The sequence below is a fragment of the Haliotis cracherodii genome, unplaced genomic scaffold, assembly GCF_022045235.1.
Source record: "Haliotis cracherodii isolate W230 unplaced genomic scaffold, xgHalCrac1.p SCAF_19, whole genome shotgun sequence".
Lineage (NCBI taxonomy): Eukaryota > Metazoa > Mollusca > Gastropoda > Lepetellida > Haliotidae > Haliotis > Haliotis cracherodii.
In genome coordinates, this window is record NW_027266274.1 from 9133623 (window position 1) to 9155834 (window position 22212).

The 22212-nt window shown below is 41.7% G+C and overlaps 1 protein-coding gene across 1 annotated transcript; it reads right to left on the reverse strand.

Annotated features, from left to right (window-relative positions):
* Positions 1-924: 924 nt before the first annotated feature.
* Positions 925-21740, reverse strand: LOC139466926 (cadherin-23-like). Its single transcript, XM_071248649.1, has 12 exons — positions 21329-21740; positions 18917-19154; positions 17205-17395; positions 15437-15676; positions 11656-11892; positions 10896-11024; positions 10271-10574; positions 9797-9990; positions 6584-6820; positions 5252-5511; positions 3310-3475; positions 925-1352 (listed from the first exon to the last, which is right to left on the reverse strand). The coding sequence occupies exons 1-12, from the start codon at positions 21738-21740 to the stop codon at positions 925-927; spliced, it is 3036 nt and encodes a 1011-aa protein (XP_071104750.1).
* Positions 21741-22212: the final 472 nt, after the last annotated feature.

A 22212-nucleotide genomic window follows, 5' to 3' on the forward strand; every position in this document is an offset into this window, starting at 1 on the left:
ATCAGGTACCCGAGACTGTGAAACACTATATTTTAGAATACTCTATTCAAAGCTTTGTTTGTTGTTTAACGCCGCACTCAGCAATATTCCAGCTATATGACGGCGGTCTGAACATAATTGAGTCTGGACCAGACAATCCAGTGATTGACATCATGAGCATCTCCGCATTTGGGACACAATGACCTGCATCAACCAAGCCACCGAGCCTCACCACCCGATCCCGTTAATCGCCTCTCACAACAAGCAGGGTTGCTGAAGACCAATTCTAACCCGGATCTCCACGGGGTTATATAGATTATAAGAGATAAGATTAACGATGAACACACGTAGATAAGATTGGAGATGAACACACGTAGTATGTACCTTCGAGGCTGTACGTGAAAGTGTCGTCCTCGTCCCTGTCTGTGACGACATACACGCCCCCTAGCGGTGTGTCAACAGGTTGTTCCTCGAAAAGGATGATGGGTGTGTTCACGGTGAGGACGGGCGTCTCGTCGATGACGTTGCTCACATTGATGCTAACAGGTACATCTACCTCGTGCAAACCATCATTCACTCTAGGATAAAAAACAACAGAACGTAATAAGTTTCTAAATGGTGAGTCAGCATGGTTTTCCACTTTGGTGACATCTATCATCAAGGCGTTGACAGACCAAGCGCATTATCTCCGCTGAATTTGCAATTCGAACCCATTACCAGCGGATCCTGGTATTGCTTAGGGAGGCAACTCGGCATTTCGAATTGTTAGGTCTTGGACCAATGGCTACCCGTGTCACTGAATGTACTTCGAAAATTTCAAAATGAAAGGGTGGGAAACCCAAAACTTGTGTATTTTATCTATTCTCAGGCTTTAACATTTTGCTTATAAAAAAACCTCGAAGGACTGCAATAAAACGATATATTTTTTGAAAAATTATTTGAAAATTACCTCAGTAGAAACGTATAACATCGGTGGGACTCGTAATCTAGGGTAGAGCTCGTGATAAGATTGTTCAGGTCGTCGTAAGCAAACATGTCCGTCCCGTCTCCCACCAGCGTGTACGTCAACACATCGTCGTCAGCGTCGTTGGCGACGGCGGAGAACAGCGAGGTGTGAATGTCGGCCTGCTCTGTGACAACGGCCTGGTACAGAGACTCGGCGAACTTCGGTGCATTGTCGTTTTCGGCGCCCACGGAAATACGGAACGTTGTCTCCACAAACTTGGTCGTCACTCCTCCATCAACGGCTTTCATGGTGACGTCATAGTATGCAGCGCCCCCTGTGGGTTTGTCGTAATCGAGGGGAGAGGCGAGGAGGAGTTTCCCATCTCCGGAGTCCAGGTGGAATTTCTCAGAACCGTCTCCACCAGAATCTGACGGACACAGTTTATGAAAGAAATGTCATTTCAGTAACCATTCACAGTAAAAATGTTTTTGGTATGTAAACACAACACACACAACGCATGTTCAGGAATGTGTTTAAATCCTAAAGGGAATACACACTAGGAATGTTCTATCTAAACAAGTTAAGGGTATCATACGTGTGTGTGTGTGTGTGTGTGTGTGTGTGTGTGTGTGTGTGTGTGTGTGTGTGTGTGTGTGTGTGTGTGCGTGCGTGCGCGTGCGTGTGTGTGTGTGTGCGTGTGTGTCCGTGTCCGTGTGTGTGTCCGTGTGTGTGTGTATGTCCGTGTGTGGGTGTGTCTGTACTAGTCTGAACTAATGCCGATGTCTATAGTGCTAGCCCACTGAGATACCATGCCGCAGTTTAACATGAATACCCCACTCAGACACAGTATACTGACTCCAAGCCGACCAGTCCTTGTTTTAGCCCCTTAATGCCGAGCGCCAGGCAGGGTAACAAGTACCATCTTTTGATGTATTTTGGTTTGACGCAGCCAGGCTTCAGACACCCGACCTTCCGCTCTCCGGGCGGACGCTCTACAACTAGAACACAGAGACAGTCTCTGACTAATATTATTTCTCTCGGGTAACGAAAGCTCGCAATGACAGTATATCTGATAACAACGATAGACCTCCAACTTTTTTTAATTTATCCCCATTGAACGCTCAAAAGTGTATAGAAAGCGACCCTTTCTTAAATAACCCAAAATCAATTTCAACAGATATTTCCCACATTTACACTCTAAACACGTTATGCTGTTGAACACAATCCTAAAAATGTTTAGACCCTGAACGTGTCAAAATTATGGGACAAGCAGCGCGCTTACTTGTGTGTATAGGATCTAAACACATTGATACAGTGTGTAGACATTTGGTTAAAGACTCTTGGCTTGTTAAAGCTCCCATTAATTAGATACATGACGCATGTTACGCTATGTCTTCATATTAATAACAACTAATACCTAACATGGGTGCATACCCTGAGATTGAGGGGGTGAGTGAGTGAGTGAGTTTAGTTTGACGTCGCTTGAACAGTATTTCATATCACGGCGTGTAAGATTTGTGTGGTTGAAAAATTCGAAATAATGCAGGTCTTAGATCTGGACTACTTTGGTGAAATCCAAACAAATCAAGAAATTAAACCCAGGATCATAATATCCTTGCACACTGATGGACGAAAGTCTGCATTGTTTTATTGAAGCGGCTTAGACGACTGGGCCACCCGTGCACCAGATCGAGGTCGAAGATATACCGCTTTGGTGAAACCCATGAAAACGGTTATGGTGGTGATAACTTGGCACGTGGAATTTTCGCATCATTTTCGCATCTATATATATTCGTGGAAATTTCGCATATATTTCAGATAGTTTAATATTGTATAAACATCATCTACCAGAGATAAGAACGTTAAACTGATTATAAAAGTGTGGTTTTCACCCTTGCCGAACTGGGCTGGAATTTCGTGGATCGGTCGTAGCGCTACCGGTGGCTATTACGAGTTATGTCCCTTCTATGTCCCTACTATATTATTGACCAATCAGATTCCACTTCCCTCATCATTTGCATTTGCTGCAAACAAAATGGCGCCGCCCAATCAAGACGATCTGATCAAGCTTATCGAAGAAAATTTCACATTCCCTGTCTCAGACACCCAGTACTCGTTGGTTGTGTATAGATTTGGAAAATATCTCTCGACGCCGAGTTGACGGAACACATGATATGCAAATCATGCAGTCGGCCGAAATTTGCTCGGCAGTCGCCATGTTGTTTACGAGCCGGATGTCGATTTCGTTACGCGATGTTGATGGACTGTGCATGGACTCGTCAACAAATATCTCCGAAATTCCAGCCTAGTTTGGCAAGGATGAAACTTGTCTTTTATAGTCAATTAACTTCCTTGCCTGAATTAATTCTCTTCAAACAGCTTACCATCTGTGACGGAAACAAGTTGGTATGTGACGTCACCATCCGCGCCTACATCGTCATCAGTTGCTGTGTAGTGACCCAGCTGTGACCCGGCGTCCCTGCTTTCACTGACAGTCATATCACTCGGTGCAGTATCCCACGATGGAGTGTGCTCATTTTCTGACACAACCTGGATGTGAAAATACTGATGTGGTAGCTTGAGATTTGAATTCATTTTGTTAAATCAATATTTTTTGAGCGAAGTACATGAACTTTATATACATATAATCATGAACAAAATAAGGGATCGCATGAATTGAATGAAAAATTAATGGCCTTGTATGTATAACAGCCATGTGAGTAAGTGACTGGGATGGGTCTAAAACCGCTTTGAACAGTATTCCAGTTAGATCACTGCGTGTCAGCTGGATGTGGGATGGACGCCCTATCAAAGTGATGCAGGTCTCAGACGTTTCCCGCTTTGGTGAAAACCACGAGCATAGGTATGGTGCTGACAAACTTAGAAACATAATCGGGTCGAACCGGGATTCGAACCAACAATCATAGGTTTCGAGCGCGCCAAAGGGAACAGCTATGTTTTGTTTGTTTGTTTGTTGTTTAACGCCGCACTCAGCAATATTCCGGCTATATGACGGCGGTCTGTAAATAATCGTGTCTGGACTAGACAATCGAGTGATTGGCATAATGAGCATCGATCCACGATATTGCTGGAATATTGCTTAAAGCGGCGTAAAACTATACTCGCTCATTCCTAATTTGAAAATGCCACCCTCGCTGTATTAGGGCAAGCGTTACCCAGTTGGAATTCAAACTGATAAGCAATCCTACGCACAAAGCGTAACGGGGATGGTTTCATCACGTGATCAAACCTCTGCGTATCGACCAGACGGATGTTGATGGTAGCTCACACCATCAAAGATCCACCACAATGTCGGCCATGCTATGCTATGGTTCACGATGGTCTCTAGTCCAGTCATCGATTTGTCACTGCGTGGCGATAATAACAACTACAAGAAGCTATGATGTTGTATTCTTTCTATTGTTAAACTTGTGATTTTTGTTAATTCGTGCCAATCACACGGTGACCTGCAGCTATCAAACTGTTTGCGCATAGATTAATCACTTATTTTTGTTGGTAAATCGCCTTTTCCATGCTAGATATCATGACTAAAGCCCACTAGTATTAACCCGGTAAATGGATCAGTCTGCACTCGATTTTCATTGCCAGCTCTCTGTGAGGTGCTTGAAGGTTAACGGTCACATTACCATCTCATCCCACACTTCACTACATGGTGAAGAGAGGTATATTTGAACTAAGGGAGACAGCCAATGTGTTGCATGCGTTTCAGTGTGGAGAAAGACCAAAGCCCTGGAAACTAGCAACAGTCTGGCTGTCGAACACGGTCACCCATCCACCTACGCTCCGCGACCAACGTTGATTTGTTTGTTACAGAGCCCATCGATAGCAATGAAATAACTATCATGTGACCATGTTATCTGATTTGTTTGTTTGTTTTTTGTTTAACGCCGCACTCAGGAATATTCCAGCTATATGAAGGCGGTCTTTAAATAATCGAGTCTAGACCAGACAATATAGTGATTGATATCATGAGCATCGATCCACGCAATTGGAACCTGTGCACAGGACCATGTGTCGCCATCAATCAAACAAATTGAATTGTATCGCTCAAGATCAACTTCCGCTTATGATGTCTGTTGCCTGACTTATTGTCATACACTGAACGGGATTATTTCACGGCAGGTGTCAGTAAATGTGACCCCTAGAACGCTAGCTTATCACTCTTCATGTAAGCCCTTATTTTCTGTAAAGATTTAATTTTGATTAATATTAATCTTATTCATACAGAATAATCAATACATCATTGAACATATCGTCACATAAAATCATAAACTTTGATGAGCGTTAGCAATCACACGATCTTACTGTGACGACAACTACAGCAACAGCCGTCTTCGCCGCCTCCGTCGTGGGCTGATCCACGGCTTGCACGGTTAGGGTGTACAGGAAGTTGGCAGAACTCAGAGCCTCGTAGTCAATAAAGGTCCCGGATGTTCGCACTTCAGTCCCGATCAACTGAAACTTCTCATCCGGGGAGTCATCATCGCCGCTAATGATGGAGACGACGACTTTGGCATTGTCCCCAGCGTCCCCGTCAGTCACCTCCAGAGTACTGAGGAGCATATCTGAAAATAATATTAAACTCGAACTGTTACTGAAAGAAACTTCTTACGTCTGTAGTAAACATTTTTAGCCAACCTCGCTCATCCATGTTCGGCTTTCTGCCTGTACTCTATGGGGAAATACAGAATAACTCCCCGTATCAAGTCACGCACATGAACTAGAGATGGAGGCCTTTACTTTATGGAGAACTCAGAATAACTCCCCGTATCAAGTCACGTACATGAACTAGAGATGGAGGCCTTTACTTTATGGAGAACTCAGAATAACTCCCCGTATTAAGTCACACACATGAACTAGAGATGGAGGCCTTTACTTTATGGAGAACTCAGAATAACTCCCCGTATCAAGTCACACACATGAACTAGAGATGGAGGCCTTTACTCTATGGAGAACTCAGAATAACTCCCCGTATCAAGTCACGTACATGAACTAGCGATGGAGGCCTTTACTTTATGGAGAACTCAGAATAACTCCCCGTATCAAGTCACGCACATGAACTAGAGATGGAGGCCTTTACTTTATGGAGAACTCAGAATAACTCCCCGTATCAAGTCTCGTACATGAACTAGAGATGGAGGCCTTTACTTTATGGAGAACTCAGAATATCTCGCGTATCAAGTCACGCACATGAACTAGAGATGGAGGCCTTTACTTTATGGAGAACTCAGAATATCTCCCCGTATCAAGTCACGTACATGAACTAGAGATGGTGGCCTTTACTTTATGGAGAACTCAGAATATCTCCCCGTATCAAGTCACGTACATGAACTAGAGATGGTGGCCTTTACTTTATGGAGAACTCAGAATAACTCCCCGTATCAAGTCACGTACATGAACTAGAGATGGAGGCCTTTACTTTATGGAGAACTCAGAATAACTCCCCGTATCAAGTCACGTACATGAACTAGAGATGGAGGCCTTTACTATATGGAGAACTCAGAATAACTCCCCGTATCAAGTCACGTACATGAACTAGAGATGGAGGCCTGTCCTCTTTTGTTAGAGTATCTTTTTTATCACAAAATCAAAACAGAGTTATCGGCATAAAGGAGTTGATTGACAAGTTTTCCCCACCGTGTGGGGTGTTCTCGGTGACCTCCATGTGGATCACGTCGCTGCTGAACTGTGGACTGTTGTCGTTGATGTCCACGATGACGAAGGTGAGAGTTGCACTAGCCACGTTGCCCCCGGAGTCTGTCACCTTTAAGGTCACATCTGAGAGGGAGGTCAAACCGCCCTCTCTGTCTATTCTCTGTTCCAGGATGATGACGCCCGTTGTAGAGTCGATGTAGAAGTATGAGCTTTCAAACCCTGGTGAAATAGGGACAACATGAACATCTTAAAAAAATTGTAAAACGGCACTGTAGCTCACCTGGATATGTTGCAATCAGTCAGTTTCTGCCAGTATTGGTATTGCAATACTTTCTGCATAAGAGAACGACCATTTGATAATCGAAAAGAATACACTGTCCCAGAAAATTATTGTTTTTTTCTTTTGTTTGTTGTTTAACGCTTCACTCAGCAATATTCCAGCTAAATGACGGCGGTACTTAAGCTTCTGGCAGTTAAAAAAATGTTTGCAACAAAAATTGTTGTAAGAAATATTTGTTTTACATTTAGGATCATACTTTTAATTAAAACAATATTCTGGTTTTGTAACTGTTGCTGAAGCAATATCCAGTCCCCATACGAAATATTGCGTCGAGAGTTTAAAAAACAATATGGCCGCCAAACAGGAAACGAATACTTTTTAGGAAAACAGAAGTGTTCTAAATGAACACAGGCATGTTCAGCGGACAAGCTGCATCATAAAGGCAGAAAGACATGATACAAACAGGCTCCAGGTACAATTGTTTTTTATATGCAAAAAATACGCACTTGGAATAATATGATGACTTCACATTAATTTTTTATGCTTAATTAAATGTGATGTATTTAGACTTTATGACGGTGATTTCTAGCCTTGCCTAGATTCAATCTCATTCAAATCACATCTTAGTGTTCGCTACCGCTACACAAAGATCTTAGGACATACCAATATAGGTCACGTCAGAGTCACCTTTGGCGAACTTTGACTGACCAATGGAATGAGTAGCAAGAAGTTGAAATTTCTGTGAATGTCTGACAGTTGGCTGGGATTGTATGGCAGTACTTCCCACGGGCTGTGGAAAATATCTCCGTTTTAAATGTTTATCGCATTGAAGGGAGAGAGATACGGTGATTTTCCTACTTCGTTCCATCTTTTCGAGTTTTCATGATTAAAAATATACTTTCCGACTTTCACTTTCCTGATCTTGTAATCAAACGCTCTGATTTGTCGGATGAAGGGTCCTTCTGACGTGACCCGTAATGGGATGTCCTCAAATCTTTGTTCAGCGGATGCAAAAAAATCTGATTGCAATGAGATTACTTTTAGATTTTGGTTTGAAAAGGTCAGAATACAGCCTGGTTCCCTGGGTATGCTGGGCTGGCGCTACACTGACCCAGGCAATGACTGCACAATGGCCGCCTCCACTAGACGAACAAACATGGCGGAAACGCCATGAATTTACTATAGAAAAACTCTAGAACGGGTGGTTAATTTTTTTTCTTAGCATTTTCATGAATGCTCTTGCAATGTATTTGTCACGTGAATAACGCCCATTGTTAGTGAAGGAAAACATTATTTAAGCTGTTTTGAGACTCGAAAATGGTCGTCACATCGGTGAAATGTAAACAATGACGCACAGACAATTTTTAACAGTGATATGTGCGTTAATATTCCGGGTCAGCTCACTGTTTTCACGAAATCGTATACATAGTACTTGGAATAAAACGACCACGTCAATGAAATACTGTTGGCATCTATATGTCAGCAAATTTGATGAAGCAAAAGTCGCCGATTATGCCCCGTTTTCTCCCATTGTGAAATGGTGGTTTAGCGGAATTATTATTGAACGCCCAGTGATTTTCCATTTCAACTAGAAAACCTGGCAATGGTGTAATTTATAATAAAGTTTTCTGTAACCTTATGCTTAAGTGTCTTTAGTTGATTAATTGCCACAACATGACTACTGTAACATTTATATTTTTTTTCATCCTGTAAAAAAGAGAATACACATGGATGTGTATGCCACTGTACCAAATTAATTCAAAATAATGAACATATTCTTTATTATTATGCCATTCACACGCAAACACATAGTAAAAAAACACTAGATTGGAATTAATCAATTATTTTTCTAAAATCATTAGATCTGTTTATGATTAATTTCATTGTGTAATAAGAAAACAAATGCCAGATAAATGGCTTTTCATGTGAGTAAAATCCAGAGACCAAATGTCAGAACCAATGACAGACCCTATCATTAAATACCATTTTTACGGATCAAAAGTGTCTGTTTTTTCTAGTTATTATACTGGGCGTTAACTCCGCTAATCCCACGACTTTACATTGGGAGAAAACGGGGCATAATCGGCGACATTTGCGTAATCAGATTTTCTAAAATAAAGATGCTAATTGTATTTCATTGACGTGGTCGTTTAATTCCACGAAATATTAACGCACATATCACTGTTGAAAATGGGGTGTGCGTCATTGTTTACATTTCACCGATTTAACGACCACTTTCGAGTCTCGAAACAGCTTCAATAATGTTTTCCTTCACTAAAAGTAACAATGGACGTTATTCACGTGACAAATACATTGTAAGAGCATTCATGAAAATGCTAAGAAAAAAATTAACCACCCGTTTTTCTCAAGTAAATTCATGGCGTGTCCGCCCTGTTTGTTCGTCTAGTGGAGGCGGCCATTTTGCAGTCATTGCCTGGGTCAGTGTAGCGCCAGCGCAGCATACCCAGGGAACCAGGCTGGTCAGAATATCTCTAGATGGAAAACGTCTCGTGTCAAGTAATCTTGGCCTGTTTGGCGGCCATTTTGTATTTAAATTTCCGATTCTTCATTAAACATTGAGTTGCCGGGAGCATCGGCAGAGTTTTTAGTAGTTCTGGCGAAGAATCTGGCAATATGAAACATGGATCCCGGTCTTCATAATCAAATTTAGTTGAGTTTTTTTCACATTTATGTCTACATTCTACTTAAAGTACCCATTTTCAAAGTACGAAAGATTATCAAACAGAAATAGAAAAATAACGAAAACCCTTGTTCTGTAGCCTCTGTTTAAGCAAATATTAACTAAATTTGCTGTATTTCATATCTTTTGTGTCCCCTGTAAAACAACTCTAACTCGACTCACATTGGGGGGAAACTTTCGAGAAACATAAAACACTTTGGGACTAAACGAGTACCTTCGAGGCTGAAAGTGAGAGTATCGTTCTCATCCCTGTCTGTGACGTCATACACGCCCCCTAACGGCGTCCCTACAGGTTGTTCCTCGGTGAGGGAGATAGGCGTGTTCACGGTGAGGACGGGAACTTCGTCGATGACGTTCCTGATGTTAATGTTGACGGGGACGTCTGTCTCGTGCACGCCATCACTCGCTCTAAATTAGGAAAACTTACTCATCCCATTTTACAGCAACTGAATTATATTATCATTATAAAAGATACAGATATTTGATCAACACTTTTTAAAACCCCTTCAAAAGAACTTGTTAGTGGCATATACTTTACACTGGTATTTACTTGATAATAAAAACAAAATATATTTACCTTAACGTTAGAAAGAAACAGCGTTTCGTTTCATAATCTAGAGGCCCATAAACAATAAAACCGGGTGAAGTGTATTGGAAGAGTTCATTCCCATTTCCTAGCAACGTGTACGTCAAAATGTCCCCATCAGCGTCAGTTGCTTGAAGGTCAAGGACAACGCTGTCTATTACGGCGTCCTCTGATAATTCAGCTTGGTAAGAAACCTCTGAAAATGAGGGGGCATTGTCGTTCTCCCCAAAGATGTAGATCTTAAAGGAAGCCTGAACGTTCTTGGAACAGCAATCCGCCGCCAGGATCGTTATGTCGTAAAATGCAGCGCCACCTGTCTGTGTGTCTGCATCAACAGGGGAGGCCACTCTCAGCTCCCCGGTTCCCGAGTCCAAGAAGAAGGTGCCCATTGCGTCAACTCCCTGATCTGCAAGAGTTTATGAATTTTCAACATTAAACCATGTCATTGTTTTACGTCCTTAAAATATATTGTAAACGCGTATATGAATATAAAAAACAAATGGGAGGAATATAACTTTTAACCCTTGATTATTATCTTACAATTTTTATATCAAGTAACGGTAGCTTTGTTATAAACCGTTACCGTTAAGTAGGATTGAGGTTCCTTTCGTTATGGAAATTAACGTCTTCTAAATATACATAACTACGCACATTTGGACGAATTTTGATCTTAACTTGACCTGTTTGTGAATTGAGAAAGTTGACACATAAAGAGAAAAAGTCCTACCAGTGACAAGGGAGACAACTTGGTAGGTGACGTCACCATGTGTGCTGAGATCTCCATCAGTTGCTATGTAGCTCCCTATGACAGTGCCCGGGGGTGATGATTCATCAATGGTCAGGTCCACGGGCGTGGCTGACCACACAGGAGTAAACTCGTTGTCAGGAAGGACCTTTAAACACCGTAAACTGCATAAACATTGTGACGGACTCCATATTCCTGTTTGTTTGTTTGTTTTGTTGTTTAACGCCGCACTCAGCTGCATTTCAGCTACATGGCGATGAACTGTAAATAATCGAGTCTGGACCAAACAATCCAGTGATTGAAATCTGTGGAATCTGATTGGTCAATAGGAGGGACATAGAAGGGACGTAACTCGTCATAGCCATTGAGGGCGCTACGATCGAGCCCTGAAATTCCAGCCTAGTACCTCAAGGGTGGAAACTGGAAACTTTTACAGTCAGTTAACGCCCTTGCCTCGGTAAGATGCCGGTCCTGGGTTCATATTCATTGCCTTGTTCTCTCATATAAACTCACTCACCCGCTACACCTTCAAGATGAACCTTTTACAATGCAACGGTACTTCCGGTTTGGGCTCATATTCCATCTCACTGCATCGCTCACTCACCTTCAAATTCTTTGATTAATGAAAAAATACTTCCGGTAATGCGCTCTTATTTCGTAGCCGTGTAGGTAGCCACTCACTCACACCATCACTCACACACCTTCAAGTCCTCAAGACGTACCTTAATTAATGCAACAGTACTTCCGGTCCTGGGCTCGTATTCCGTGGCCTTGTCGGTGGCCACAAAGGTGAGAGTGGAGGTGAAGGCCGAGGCCTCAAGGCTCTCGTAGTCCAGCTTGTTGGCGTCAACCGACAGCTGGAGTGTACTGGGGTCAAGGGTAAACGCTGGGTCACTCGGGTCATCGCCGTCCATCGTGACGTCATACTCGGCGTTCACTCCGCTGTCAGCGTCAGTGATCGTCAGTTGCAGGAGGGATACTATATTACCAAATAATCAACAGTACTTTAATGATTACAATGTTTTATGAATTATGATATGGTTTGTGTGTTTAAAGCTGCTTCGAAAACTAGTTCAGTTTTATCAGGGTGTGTCGGCAGTGCTAGTCGTGATGCAGCCTTGAGGTGGTCGTATCTACTACTGCTGCTACTTCTGCTACTACTTCTACTACTACTACTACTACTACTACTACTACTACTACTACTACTACAACCACTACTACTACTGCTGCTGCTACTACTACTACTGCTACTGCTACTACTACTACAACTACTACTACTACTACTGCTAGTGCTGCTTCTATAATACTGCTACTACAACAACAACTAATACAACTACTATTGCTACTACTACTTCTTCTACTTGTCTATTTAATTTGCATATTGTACATGTGAATGTTGGATTCCTCAGTACGTTACACTTGTTCGCAGTAACGTTTTAAGCACTGAAGATTACATGTGCGCATCTCTAAACTTGTTCCCATTTATAAAAGATTTCAGAATTATTACCCGAACAGAATCATACCATCTGCCTATCGCAACAGTTTTCGGTGCATGTATATTTGATGATGGCAAAATCAAGTAGATGAAAGCAATTTTTATGAGCGTCATTATTTAATCGCATCATTATTTAATGACTTTAATATGTCTATACATGATAATGTACATATTCAGTAAATGCTTTTTCAGAGAGTTTAGAAACATTTGGTTCATGTATGAAAGTTGAACGTTTTAAAGCTATTCCAAAATTAAGACACCTGGAATTGTTTTATTCTGAATGTTTGAAGCTGAAGTGTAACAAATACAATCATTCAGATAAATTTTGGATAAATGACTCTAGAGAACATCTTCTAATATTAAATTAATGTATAAACAAGAAAGAAAAAAGTTTTAAAATCTGTGTGTTGCTAAACAAAAGATGTTTAAGGGTCGGTTGATATTTTAGCAGCTACTGATATAGATTGTAAAGATTTTTGGAACATTATAAAAAAGTATTAAAAATGCAATAACTCTGCTGATAACATTAAATCTCCACCCTACTGGAGACCATATTTTGAAGAACTTTTAAATCCCAAAACACATCAGGAACATCCATTTAAAAAAATATGTCAGATTACCCTTCTACTCATGATTATAAGGAATATGTGTTTACGGTCACAATTGTGATGAGTTATCTGAAGAAATTACCGCAGCCATAGATACATTAAAGCTGAATAAATCTCCTGGTGATGAAGGCTTACCCGCAGAATTTTAAAACTTTTACAAATGCATTGATGTAGGTAACCCACATAATTATCGGGGGATAGTTAGCCCTTTTAAATGCAATGGGTAAATTTTCTTAAACAGCTGATTGAATTTGTATACTGAAACGTGTCTTTAAGAAGGATCCAAATGATAGCATTTTTATATTACAATCAATAGTAAAAGGAAAGGCGTACTTGTCTCTAGTGATTTCAAAAAGGAGTTTGATTTTGTAAAAAAAAATAATAATAATTATTGTACGCATTATTTACAAAATGGTATCCATGGTAACATTTTCAAAACTATTGAAAATATGTATGCAGTAGTTAGGTCAGTATTAGGTAATCAGGGGAGGAATCTTTCAGAATATTTTAGTGTTTTAGTGGTGTACAACAAGAGTGCATCATGAGCCCGCTATTTTTTCTGTATTTAGTAAGGAATTGGCTGTATATATGAAAAATATTTTTGAAGATGGAATTTATGTTTAAGAGGAAATACTAAATATTATTGCTCTGTTTTTGCAGGTGATCATATAAGGGTTTCAGATGAATTATTAGTCTATAGAACAGTTTAAATGCTTTACAAGAGTATTTTGATATATGGGGTATGGAAGTTAATACTGACAAAACCAAAGTTATTGTTTTTTTAAAATGGCGAGCCCCTTTCTAGGTATGCAGATACCATTGAATGGAAGGCAAGTAGAAGTAGTAAGTAGCTATAAATGCTTGGGTTTAATGGTTAGTCCGAAATTAATTTGGACAAAAGGGTTTAAGATTCTCTCGGAAAAAGCTACTAAAGCCCTTTTCACTGTAAGATCTATTATACCGAAGTTTGACCTGCCCATTAATAATTCAAAGTAGAGAAAATTTATGAATAACACTTCTTTGTTTACTGTAAAGGCGACGTTTCGGTATTGTCAAGTAGGGACATAAGTATCTATGCCGAAACGTTCCTTTAAGGTAAAAAAAGAAGTTGTTATCCATTAATTGTGTCTACTTTGTCATCCGTCAACTTCTAAATATTGCCTATCAAACAATTCATTAATAATTCATTTGAAATAAACCCCATTTTAATGCATGGAAGCGAAAATAGGGATGTGATTATAGAGAAAGTGTTGAATGTATATACAATAAACTACGTTTATAACGAACACGCTTATAACGAACTGACCGATATAGCGAACTTATTTTTAAGTCCCGACTATTTGTTGTATAAATGCTGCTTATATGCTTATAACGAACTACGGTTATTACGAACTAAAATTAGTGGTCCTTTCGAGTTCGTTATATCCGTAGTTTACTGAATAGGAAATTCTGTAAATTCCAAATAGGGTAGTGGTATAGATTTTCAAATGCGGCAACCTATGGGGAATGTGGGAGACTTTCTTTAAGTTATACTTATTATGTCCTGTATTAATAGTGGTTAAGGTTATTAAATAAAAAGAAATGATGGATACCCTTTTCAATGCTATGTAAAGATGAGAATTACGTGTGATAGAAGATACCCATGTGAAGAATCTCCTCTTCAAATATGGCTTTGGCAATGCTTGGATGACACAAACTGTTGGTAACTCAGATTTGTTCATCCAGTTATTTAAACAACGAGTAAGAGATTGTAATGGTTAAGACTGGTACTCCTCAATGTTCTCAAAAAACCCTAAGTTTAGACACTAAGCAAAACTTAAAACTAAGAATTTTTTATAATATACTTGGTGTCGAGATATACATGAGAAATCATTCTTCTGATAATGAAGATGATTTTCTATGTCCAACATGTAGTGTGCTTGACATGGAACGCTGGTTATCTTCAGTTGTACTCTGCACTCTCAAATAAGAAGTAAATACTTGTCAAAGTATGAACGTTCTAAGATATTTTATACCATTACATTGTAAGTATTTTTAGTATGCATAATGATGATATGAAGTTGAACACTGCCAAATATAACAACTGTTATATTTGGGATAACACTTTCTTAGTAAAGTACGGATTCTCTTACTTTTTTTAGGTTGTGTGCCCTCCGGGATTCGAACCCACACTGCCAGAGTGAGTCACCTAATCGCCAGCACACAAAGTCAGCGATCTAACCCACTCAGCCACCGAGACGTCCACAAAATTGAACTCAACCCAAAAGAGTGAGAGAATCTGTACTCACATGACCTTAAACGCGGAATAGTACCTTGGATCTGATGGCCTTGAATCTTCGTCATTAAATACACTCCATCATTAACATACTAATTACAAAAGCCAAATCTAGAACGTTAACAACTAATGATCAAAGGCCAACCTGTTCCAGAACCCTCGGTGACCTCTGCGCTATATACTGCCTGGGAAAACGTCGGCTTCATGTCATTGACATCCGTCACAGTGAAGGTCAAGGTCGTTGAGTTCGAATTGGAGTTCAGGTCAGTGACGATCAATGTTAACTGGTCGAGCTGTTTCATACTGTTTGGTGGGTCGAAGTCAATCCGCGCCGCGACCTTGAACCTTCCGTCTGCTGTGACCTCGAAGTAACTCGCGTGGCTTCCTGGAGGTCAGAGAGATTTTGCGGAAAACGCCGACATTACAGAAAGCTGAGTTTCATCAAATCATACATGGAGATACAAAATCAAAACTGGCTTTTTGTATTCCGAAAAGTCTGCTATCTTGGCTGAAACATATTCAAAGACACGATAACATAACATAAATGATATATCAATATATACTGTGCCAAAACAGTAGAGGATAGTGGGTATCATCAGGACACATCTTCTGATCTATGTGGTATTGGTGAATGGTATGATATGATCATATCTGCTGGGTGAGTGAGTGAGTGAGTTTGGTTTTACGCCGTTTTTAACAGTATTCCAGTTATATCACGGTGTGTCAGCTTAATGTGAGAGGAAAGCCCGAAGTGATGCAGGTCTCAGACGTTTACCACTTCGGTGAAACCCACGAACACGGGTATGGTCCTGACAAACCTAGAAACATAATCGGGGCGAACCGGGATTCGAACCCACAATCATAGGTTTCTGGCATGCCCAAGGGACGCAACTCTGCACAGCGAATCGCGGCGCCTTAGGCGACTGGGCCACCCGTGCCCCCTATCTGCTGGGAGTAGGCGTTCAGATCTAATGTTTTTAAGGGTTGGTGTGATGAGATGGTGACGCATTAGGTCGTCAAAGAGTTCGGGGTTCAAATTCGAAATTTGCATTTTGCAGCCAACGTCACTAATATCGAGTAAAACCACCTCTGTTGGTCAGACATGAGGGAATTCTTCGAGGCAAGCTTCTGATGAGTCGACCAATGTCAGCCTGACTCATGTTGTTCCACTCGTCAGTGACAGCAGACAGCAACATCGAATCCATTGAGAGTGGTCGGTTGATTGTGACATTGACGTGCGCGTCTGCAAATGACGTCCCAGACGTGTTCATTGGGGAAAGGTCAACAAAGAGGACTGGCCATGGTAACATGGATGTTCTGCTGTTGGAGGAATTGGATCACAATCCTTGCACGTTGAGCACGTGCATTATTATCCTGAAAGATGAAACGTTACAAATGGCACCACGAGTGTAGCAATGGTGTTGTCCCGACAGTATTGACCTGTGACGCTGCAATAGACAATATGGAATGCAGTTCGGCCAATCATTGCGAAACCACTTCATACCATTACCCTACCCAAATACGACCGAGGGCACGGGTGGCCCAGTCGTCTATGGCGCCGCGATTCGTTGTGCGGAGTTGCGTCCCTTGGGCACGCCAGAAACCTATGATGTGGGTTCGATTCCCGGTTCGCCCCAATTACGTTTCTAGGTTTGTCAGGACCATACCCGTGCTCGTGGATTTCACCGAAGTGGTAAATGTCTGAGACCTGCATCACTTCGGGCTTTCCTCCCACATTAAGCTGACACACCGTGATATAACTGGAATACTGTTAAAGCGGCGTTAAACCCAACTCACTCACTCACTGATGCTTATGCGTATCCAACAAAACAGAGAAAACGTCAGTAAAACTGACCCAACAGGGAATACATGAGTAATACTTATCATACAGAAAATACTTGCGCTATACTGACCAGACAGAGAGTACGTCAGCTGGTCACCCACGTCGGCGTCGCTAACTGTGAGTCCGCTGTCGATGAAGCTGCCGATAGAAAGTTCCTCAGGTAGGGAGACAGACACGGCGTCCACGTTTGGGGGCTCGTCGAAGACGTTTAGAACCTTGATGGTCAGCATTGTGGTGACGATGTTGGCGTTGTCGTATATGCTGTAAGTAGTTTCCAAAACCCTCCATATATGAATCCGTGGCAGAGAGACGTGAAGTAATGGCATCACCAATACTTAGACTTGCCCCCTTCTCCTATCAACGTTTCCTTTTCATGCATCGGCGAATAAAGCAAATGAATTCACTTATATTTATCTGAATATTTTGTCAAACCCTACAGCTCAACTTTAAAGTCCCCGCGATGAAGAACGGGACATTCAAATTTCGCGCAATGGTCGCGCCATGGTCGCGCCACTGTCGCGATCCTACGTTGTTTGATTGTGTACGACCATTGCAATCTTGGCCAAACGATCGCGACCTTGGTGCGGAGTATTCGCGCCAAGATCGCGATTGCAGTTTCCAAAGGTTGCGATTGAGAAAACATTTGTATTGAAGGTAAATGCAGCAAATATACATTAAGAGATGGTACAGTTTATCTGTATGCTAAATCTTCTAGCACACGTCACTAGACTGAACAAATGTTAAGTAGGTGAGGGAAAGGAGACAGGGCAGAATTAGGGATTTGTCATAATTCCTGGTCTTGAACTTTTTAAGATACGTTTTTGAACAGGAATTAATTAGCATCTTATCGACTGTAAATGAGGGTTGTTGTTTTAACATTTCGCTTATTTCTGGTAGGCGAAATAAAAAACACACGGTTTTCATTTTATTATATTTTTTCACTTTTCACTTTTACTAAAACATTATTATTATAAAAAAAAATTAAATTATTATTTTTTTTAGGGGGGGGGGGGGGGGGGGGGGGAGGTCCTAATCCAAGTTTTACGAAGAACTCCGTCGTAAGGGTCGTAAGGGTCGTCTTTGACTTTGGTCGTTGGTTGACTTTGATCGCCCCCGACGTCGCGAATCGTTGCTCATGCTGTCTACAACTGGTTTGCCTGGCCCAGAAATAACATATCTGGAAAGTTGCCGACTGCGGCGTAAAATATTACTCAGAGAGCGGAGAGCGGAACGTCAGGGGTTCGATCCCCAGCCGCGTCACACCAAAAGACGTTAAAAGGTGGTACTTGTCTGGCGCTCGGCGCTAAGGGGCTACAACAAGGACTGGTCGGCTCGGAGTCAGTTTGTTGTGTCTGAGTGAGGTATTCATGTAAACTGTGGCGTGGTATCTCAGTGGGTTAACACTATAAATTGACATCAGTCCGGACTAGTACAAGCAACACACTTGCATGCACGTCGCTATGGAAGTGCAATAATCTTGGACGCGACGTTAAACCCCATTTCACCTCCCCTCATTTGTTTCTTGTTTTACGCCGCACTCAGCAATATCCCAGGCGGTCCGAAATAATCGAGTCTGGACCAGACAATCCAGTGATTGATATCATAAGTATCGATCCACGCAATTGGGATACGATGACATGCATCAACCAAGTCAGCGAGCCTGACCACTCGATCCCGTTAGACGCCTCTTACGACAAGCATAGTTGCCATTTAGGCAAGCATGGGTTGCTGAAGACCTATTCTACCCCGGATCTTGACGGGTCGAAATTGATAAAGACTTACGTTACTTTCACAGCATATTCACAATGCTTTTCGTAGTCCAGAGGGGCTATGTTTGTCAACGTCGAGTCGCTGAAGGTGAAGACGTCGCTGTATTCATCAAGGACGTAGAAGGCCACGGGATCAGCTTCCGGGTCAGACGCCTCGGCGGTGTAGAGGGCGTTATGTATCACGTTCGTCTCGTATACTTCAAAGACTGTAGTTCCGTCAGGGAGTGGATTAAGGGGGACAGGTGGATCATCTGCAGTATTGAATGGAACAAGGCCCTAATTTATTTCTGAGACCTTATTTATATTTTGAAATCCCAAACAATTACCAATGTATAATAAGTTAAAGAACACCCGATTTATTCATATGACAAAACTTAATATGTCATGGCATGACAGATTAACTATAGTGTCCTATGAAAAATCGTGCATGACAGATTAACTATAGTCAAATGAAAAAATCATGTATGACAGATTAACTATAGTCATATGTAAAAATCATGCATGACAGATTAACTATAGTCATATGAAAAAATCGTGTATGACAGATTAACTATAGTCATATGAAAAAATCGTGTATGACAGATTAACCTTAGTCGAATGAAAAATACGTGTTTGACAGATTAACTATTGCCGTATGAAAAGATCAGGCATGACAGATTAACTAGTCATATAAAAAAATCGGTCATGACAGATTAACTATAGCGTCCTATGAAAACATCTGGCATGACAGATTTACCTTACTCATATGAAAAAATCAGGCATGGCATATTAACTAAAGTGTCACACATATGGATCAATCAGTCACACACATCACTCAATCAGTCACACACAAAATTGAATCAGTCATACAGATGACTAAATCAGTCACACACATCACACACACAGCCACACAGTCACACACAAGACTCAATAAGTCACACACAAGACTCAATCTGTCACACACATGACTCAGTCAGTCACACACAAGACTCAATCAGTCAATCACATGGCTCAATCTACCAAAACATCACTCACACAGTCACACACATCATTCACACAGTCACGCACATCATTCACAGTCACGCACATCACTCACACAGTCATGCACATCACTCACAGTCACGCACATCACTCACAGCCACGCACATCACTCACATAGTCACACACATCACTCACACAGTCACACACATCACTCACACAGTCACACACATCACTCACACAGTCACACACATCACTCAAAGTCACACACATCACTCACAGTCACACACATCACTCACAGTCACACACATCACTCACACAGTCACGCATATCACTCACAGTCACACACATCACTCACAGTCATACACATCACTCACACAGTCACGCACATCACTCACAGTCACACACATCACTCACAGTCACACACATCACTCACACAGTCACACACATCACTCACAGTCATACACATCACTCACAGTCATACACATCACTCACAGTCACACACATCACTCACAGTAACGAACATCACTCACACAGTCACACACATCAGTCACAGTCATACACATCACTCACAGTCATACACATCACTCACACAGTCATACACATCACTCACAGTCATACACATCACTCACACAGTCACACACATCACTCACAGTCATACACATCACTCACACAGTCATACACATCACTCACAGTAACGCACATCACTCACAGTCATACACATCACTCACACAGTCACACACATCACCCACAGTCATACACATCACTCACACAGTCACACACATCACTCACAGTCATACACATCACTCACACAGTCATACACATCACTCACAGTCATACACATCACTCACACAGTCATACACATCACTCACACAGTCATACACATCACTCACAGTCATACACATCACTCACACAGTCACACACATCACTCACAGTCATACACATCACTCACAGTCATACACATCACTCACAGTCACACACATCACTCACAGTCACACACATCACTCACACAGTCACACACATCACTCACAGTCATACACATCACTCACACAGTCATACACATCACTCACAGTCATACACATCACTCACACAGTCACACACATCACTCACAGTCATACACATCACTCACAGTCATACACATCACTCACAGTCATACACATCACTCACAGTCATACACATCACTCACAGTCACACACATCACTCACAGCCACACACATCAATTACAGCCACACACATCACTCACACATCACTCACAGTCAAACACATCACTCACAGTCACACACATCACTCACAGTCACACACATCACTCACAGTCACACATATCACTCACAGTCATACACATCACTCACAGTCACACACATCACTCATAGTCACACACATCACACATAGTCACACATATCACGCACAGTCACACACATCACTCACAGTCACACAACTCGATCAGTCTGTCACACATTTCATAACTCACCGATAAACACGTATATTTGCCCGCCACTCGGGTCATCAAAGAGGACGTCAGCGTAGTAAGGCTCAACCGTCAACCCGTTGGTAATTTCGATCAGTGTGCCCACCCCAAACTCATAGCCAGACCCTAGTGTAAACTTTCCAGTCAGGTCCCAGCTGATCCAGAAAAACGCAAAGTTGCTGCAGTCGAGGTACATCCCTTCGCTGAAGAAGCGGATGTCGCAGTTGCCGCTATCGTCGCAATCGGAACTCGGAATGATGAGCGCGTAGTTGTTTTGGTAGTATCCCAAGTAGAAGAGAACATACTGGTTTGATTGGTCACTTGTTTCATACAAGGTGAAGGTCACGTCAGCGCAAGACATGATGCCAAACACGAGTTTATTCCGTCCTTTAGGAATCCATTTCATATCCGCCATATTGACCGTATCGTACGGATCTACGGTTTTGCTTAGCCACATTCCTGTTGAAGAGGATAGGGAATGGATTATATTAATATTGCATGTATTGCTGTCTGACATAATATCTGTCATTTCATCCAAGTGTTTAACGTGTTGAATGACTTTAGATATTAGAGGACTACTACGCCTTGGGTTTAGGTCTGGTGGAGACAAACCACGGAGGTTGATTTCAGATTTTGTCTACGACTGGAACTGAATCCGGATTAAAGACAAGAGCCACCAGGGTCTTCAGTAGACATGGGTCACCAGGAGGTTCAATAGACAAAAGTCACCAACGTTCAGTAGAGAAGGGTCACCAGTTTGTTCAATGGAAAGGGTCACCAGGGTACGTGTCACTACGCAATGGTCACTAGGGTGTTTAATAGACAAGGGTGATCGAGGTGTTCAATAGACAAGGGTGATCGAGGTGTTCAATAGACAAGGGTGATCG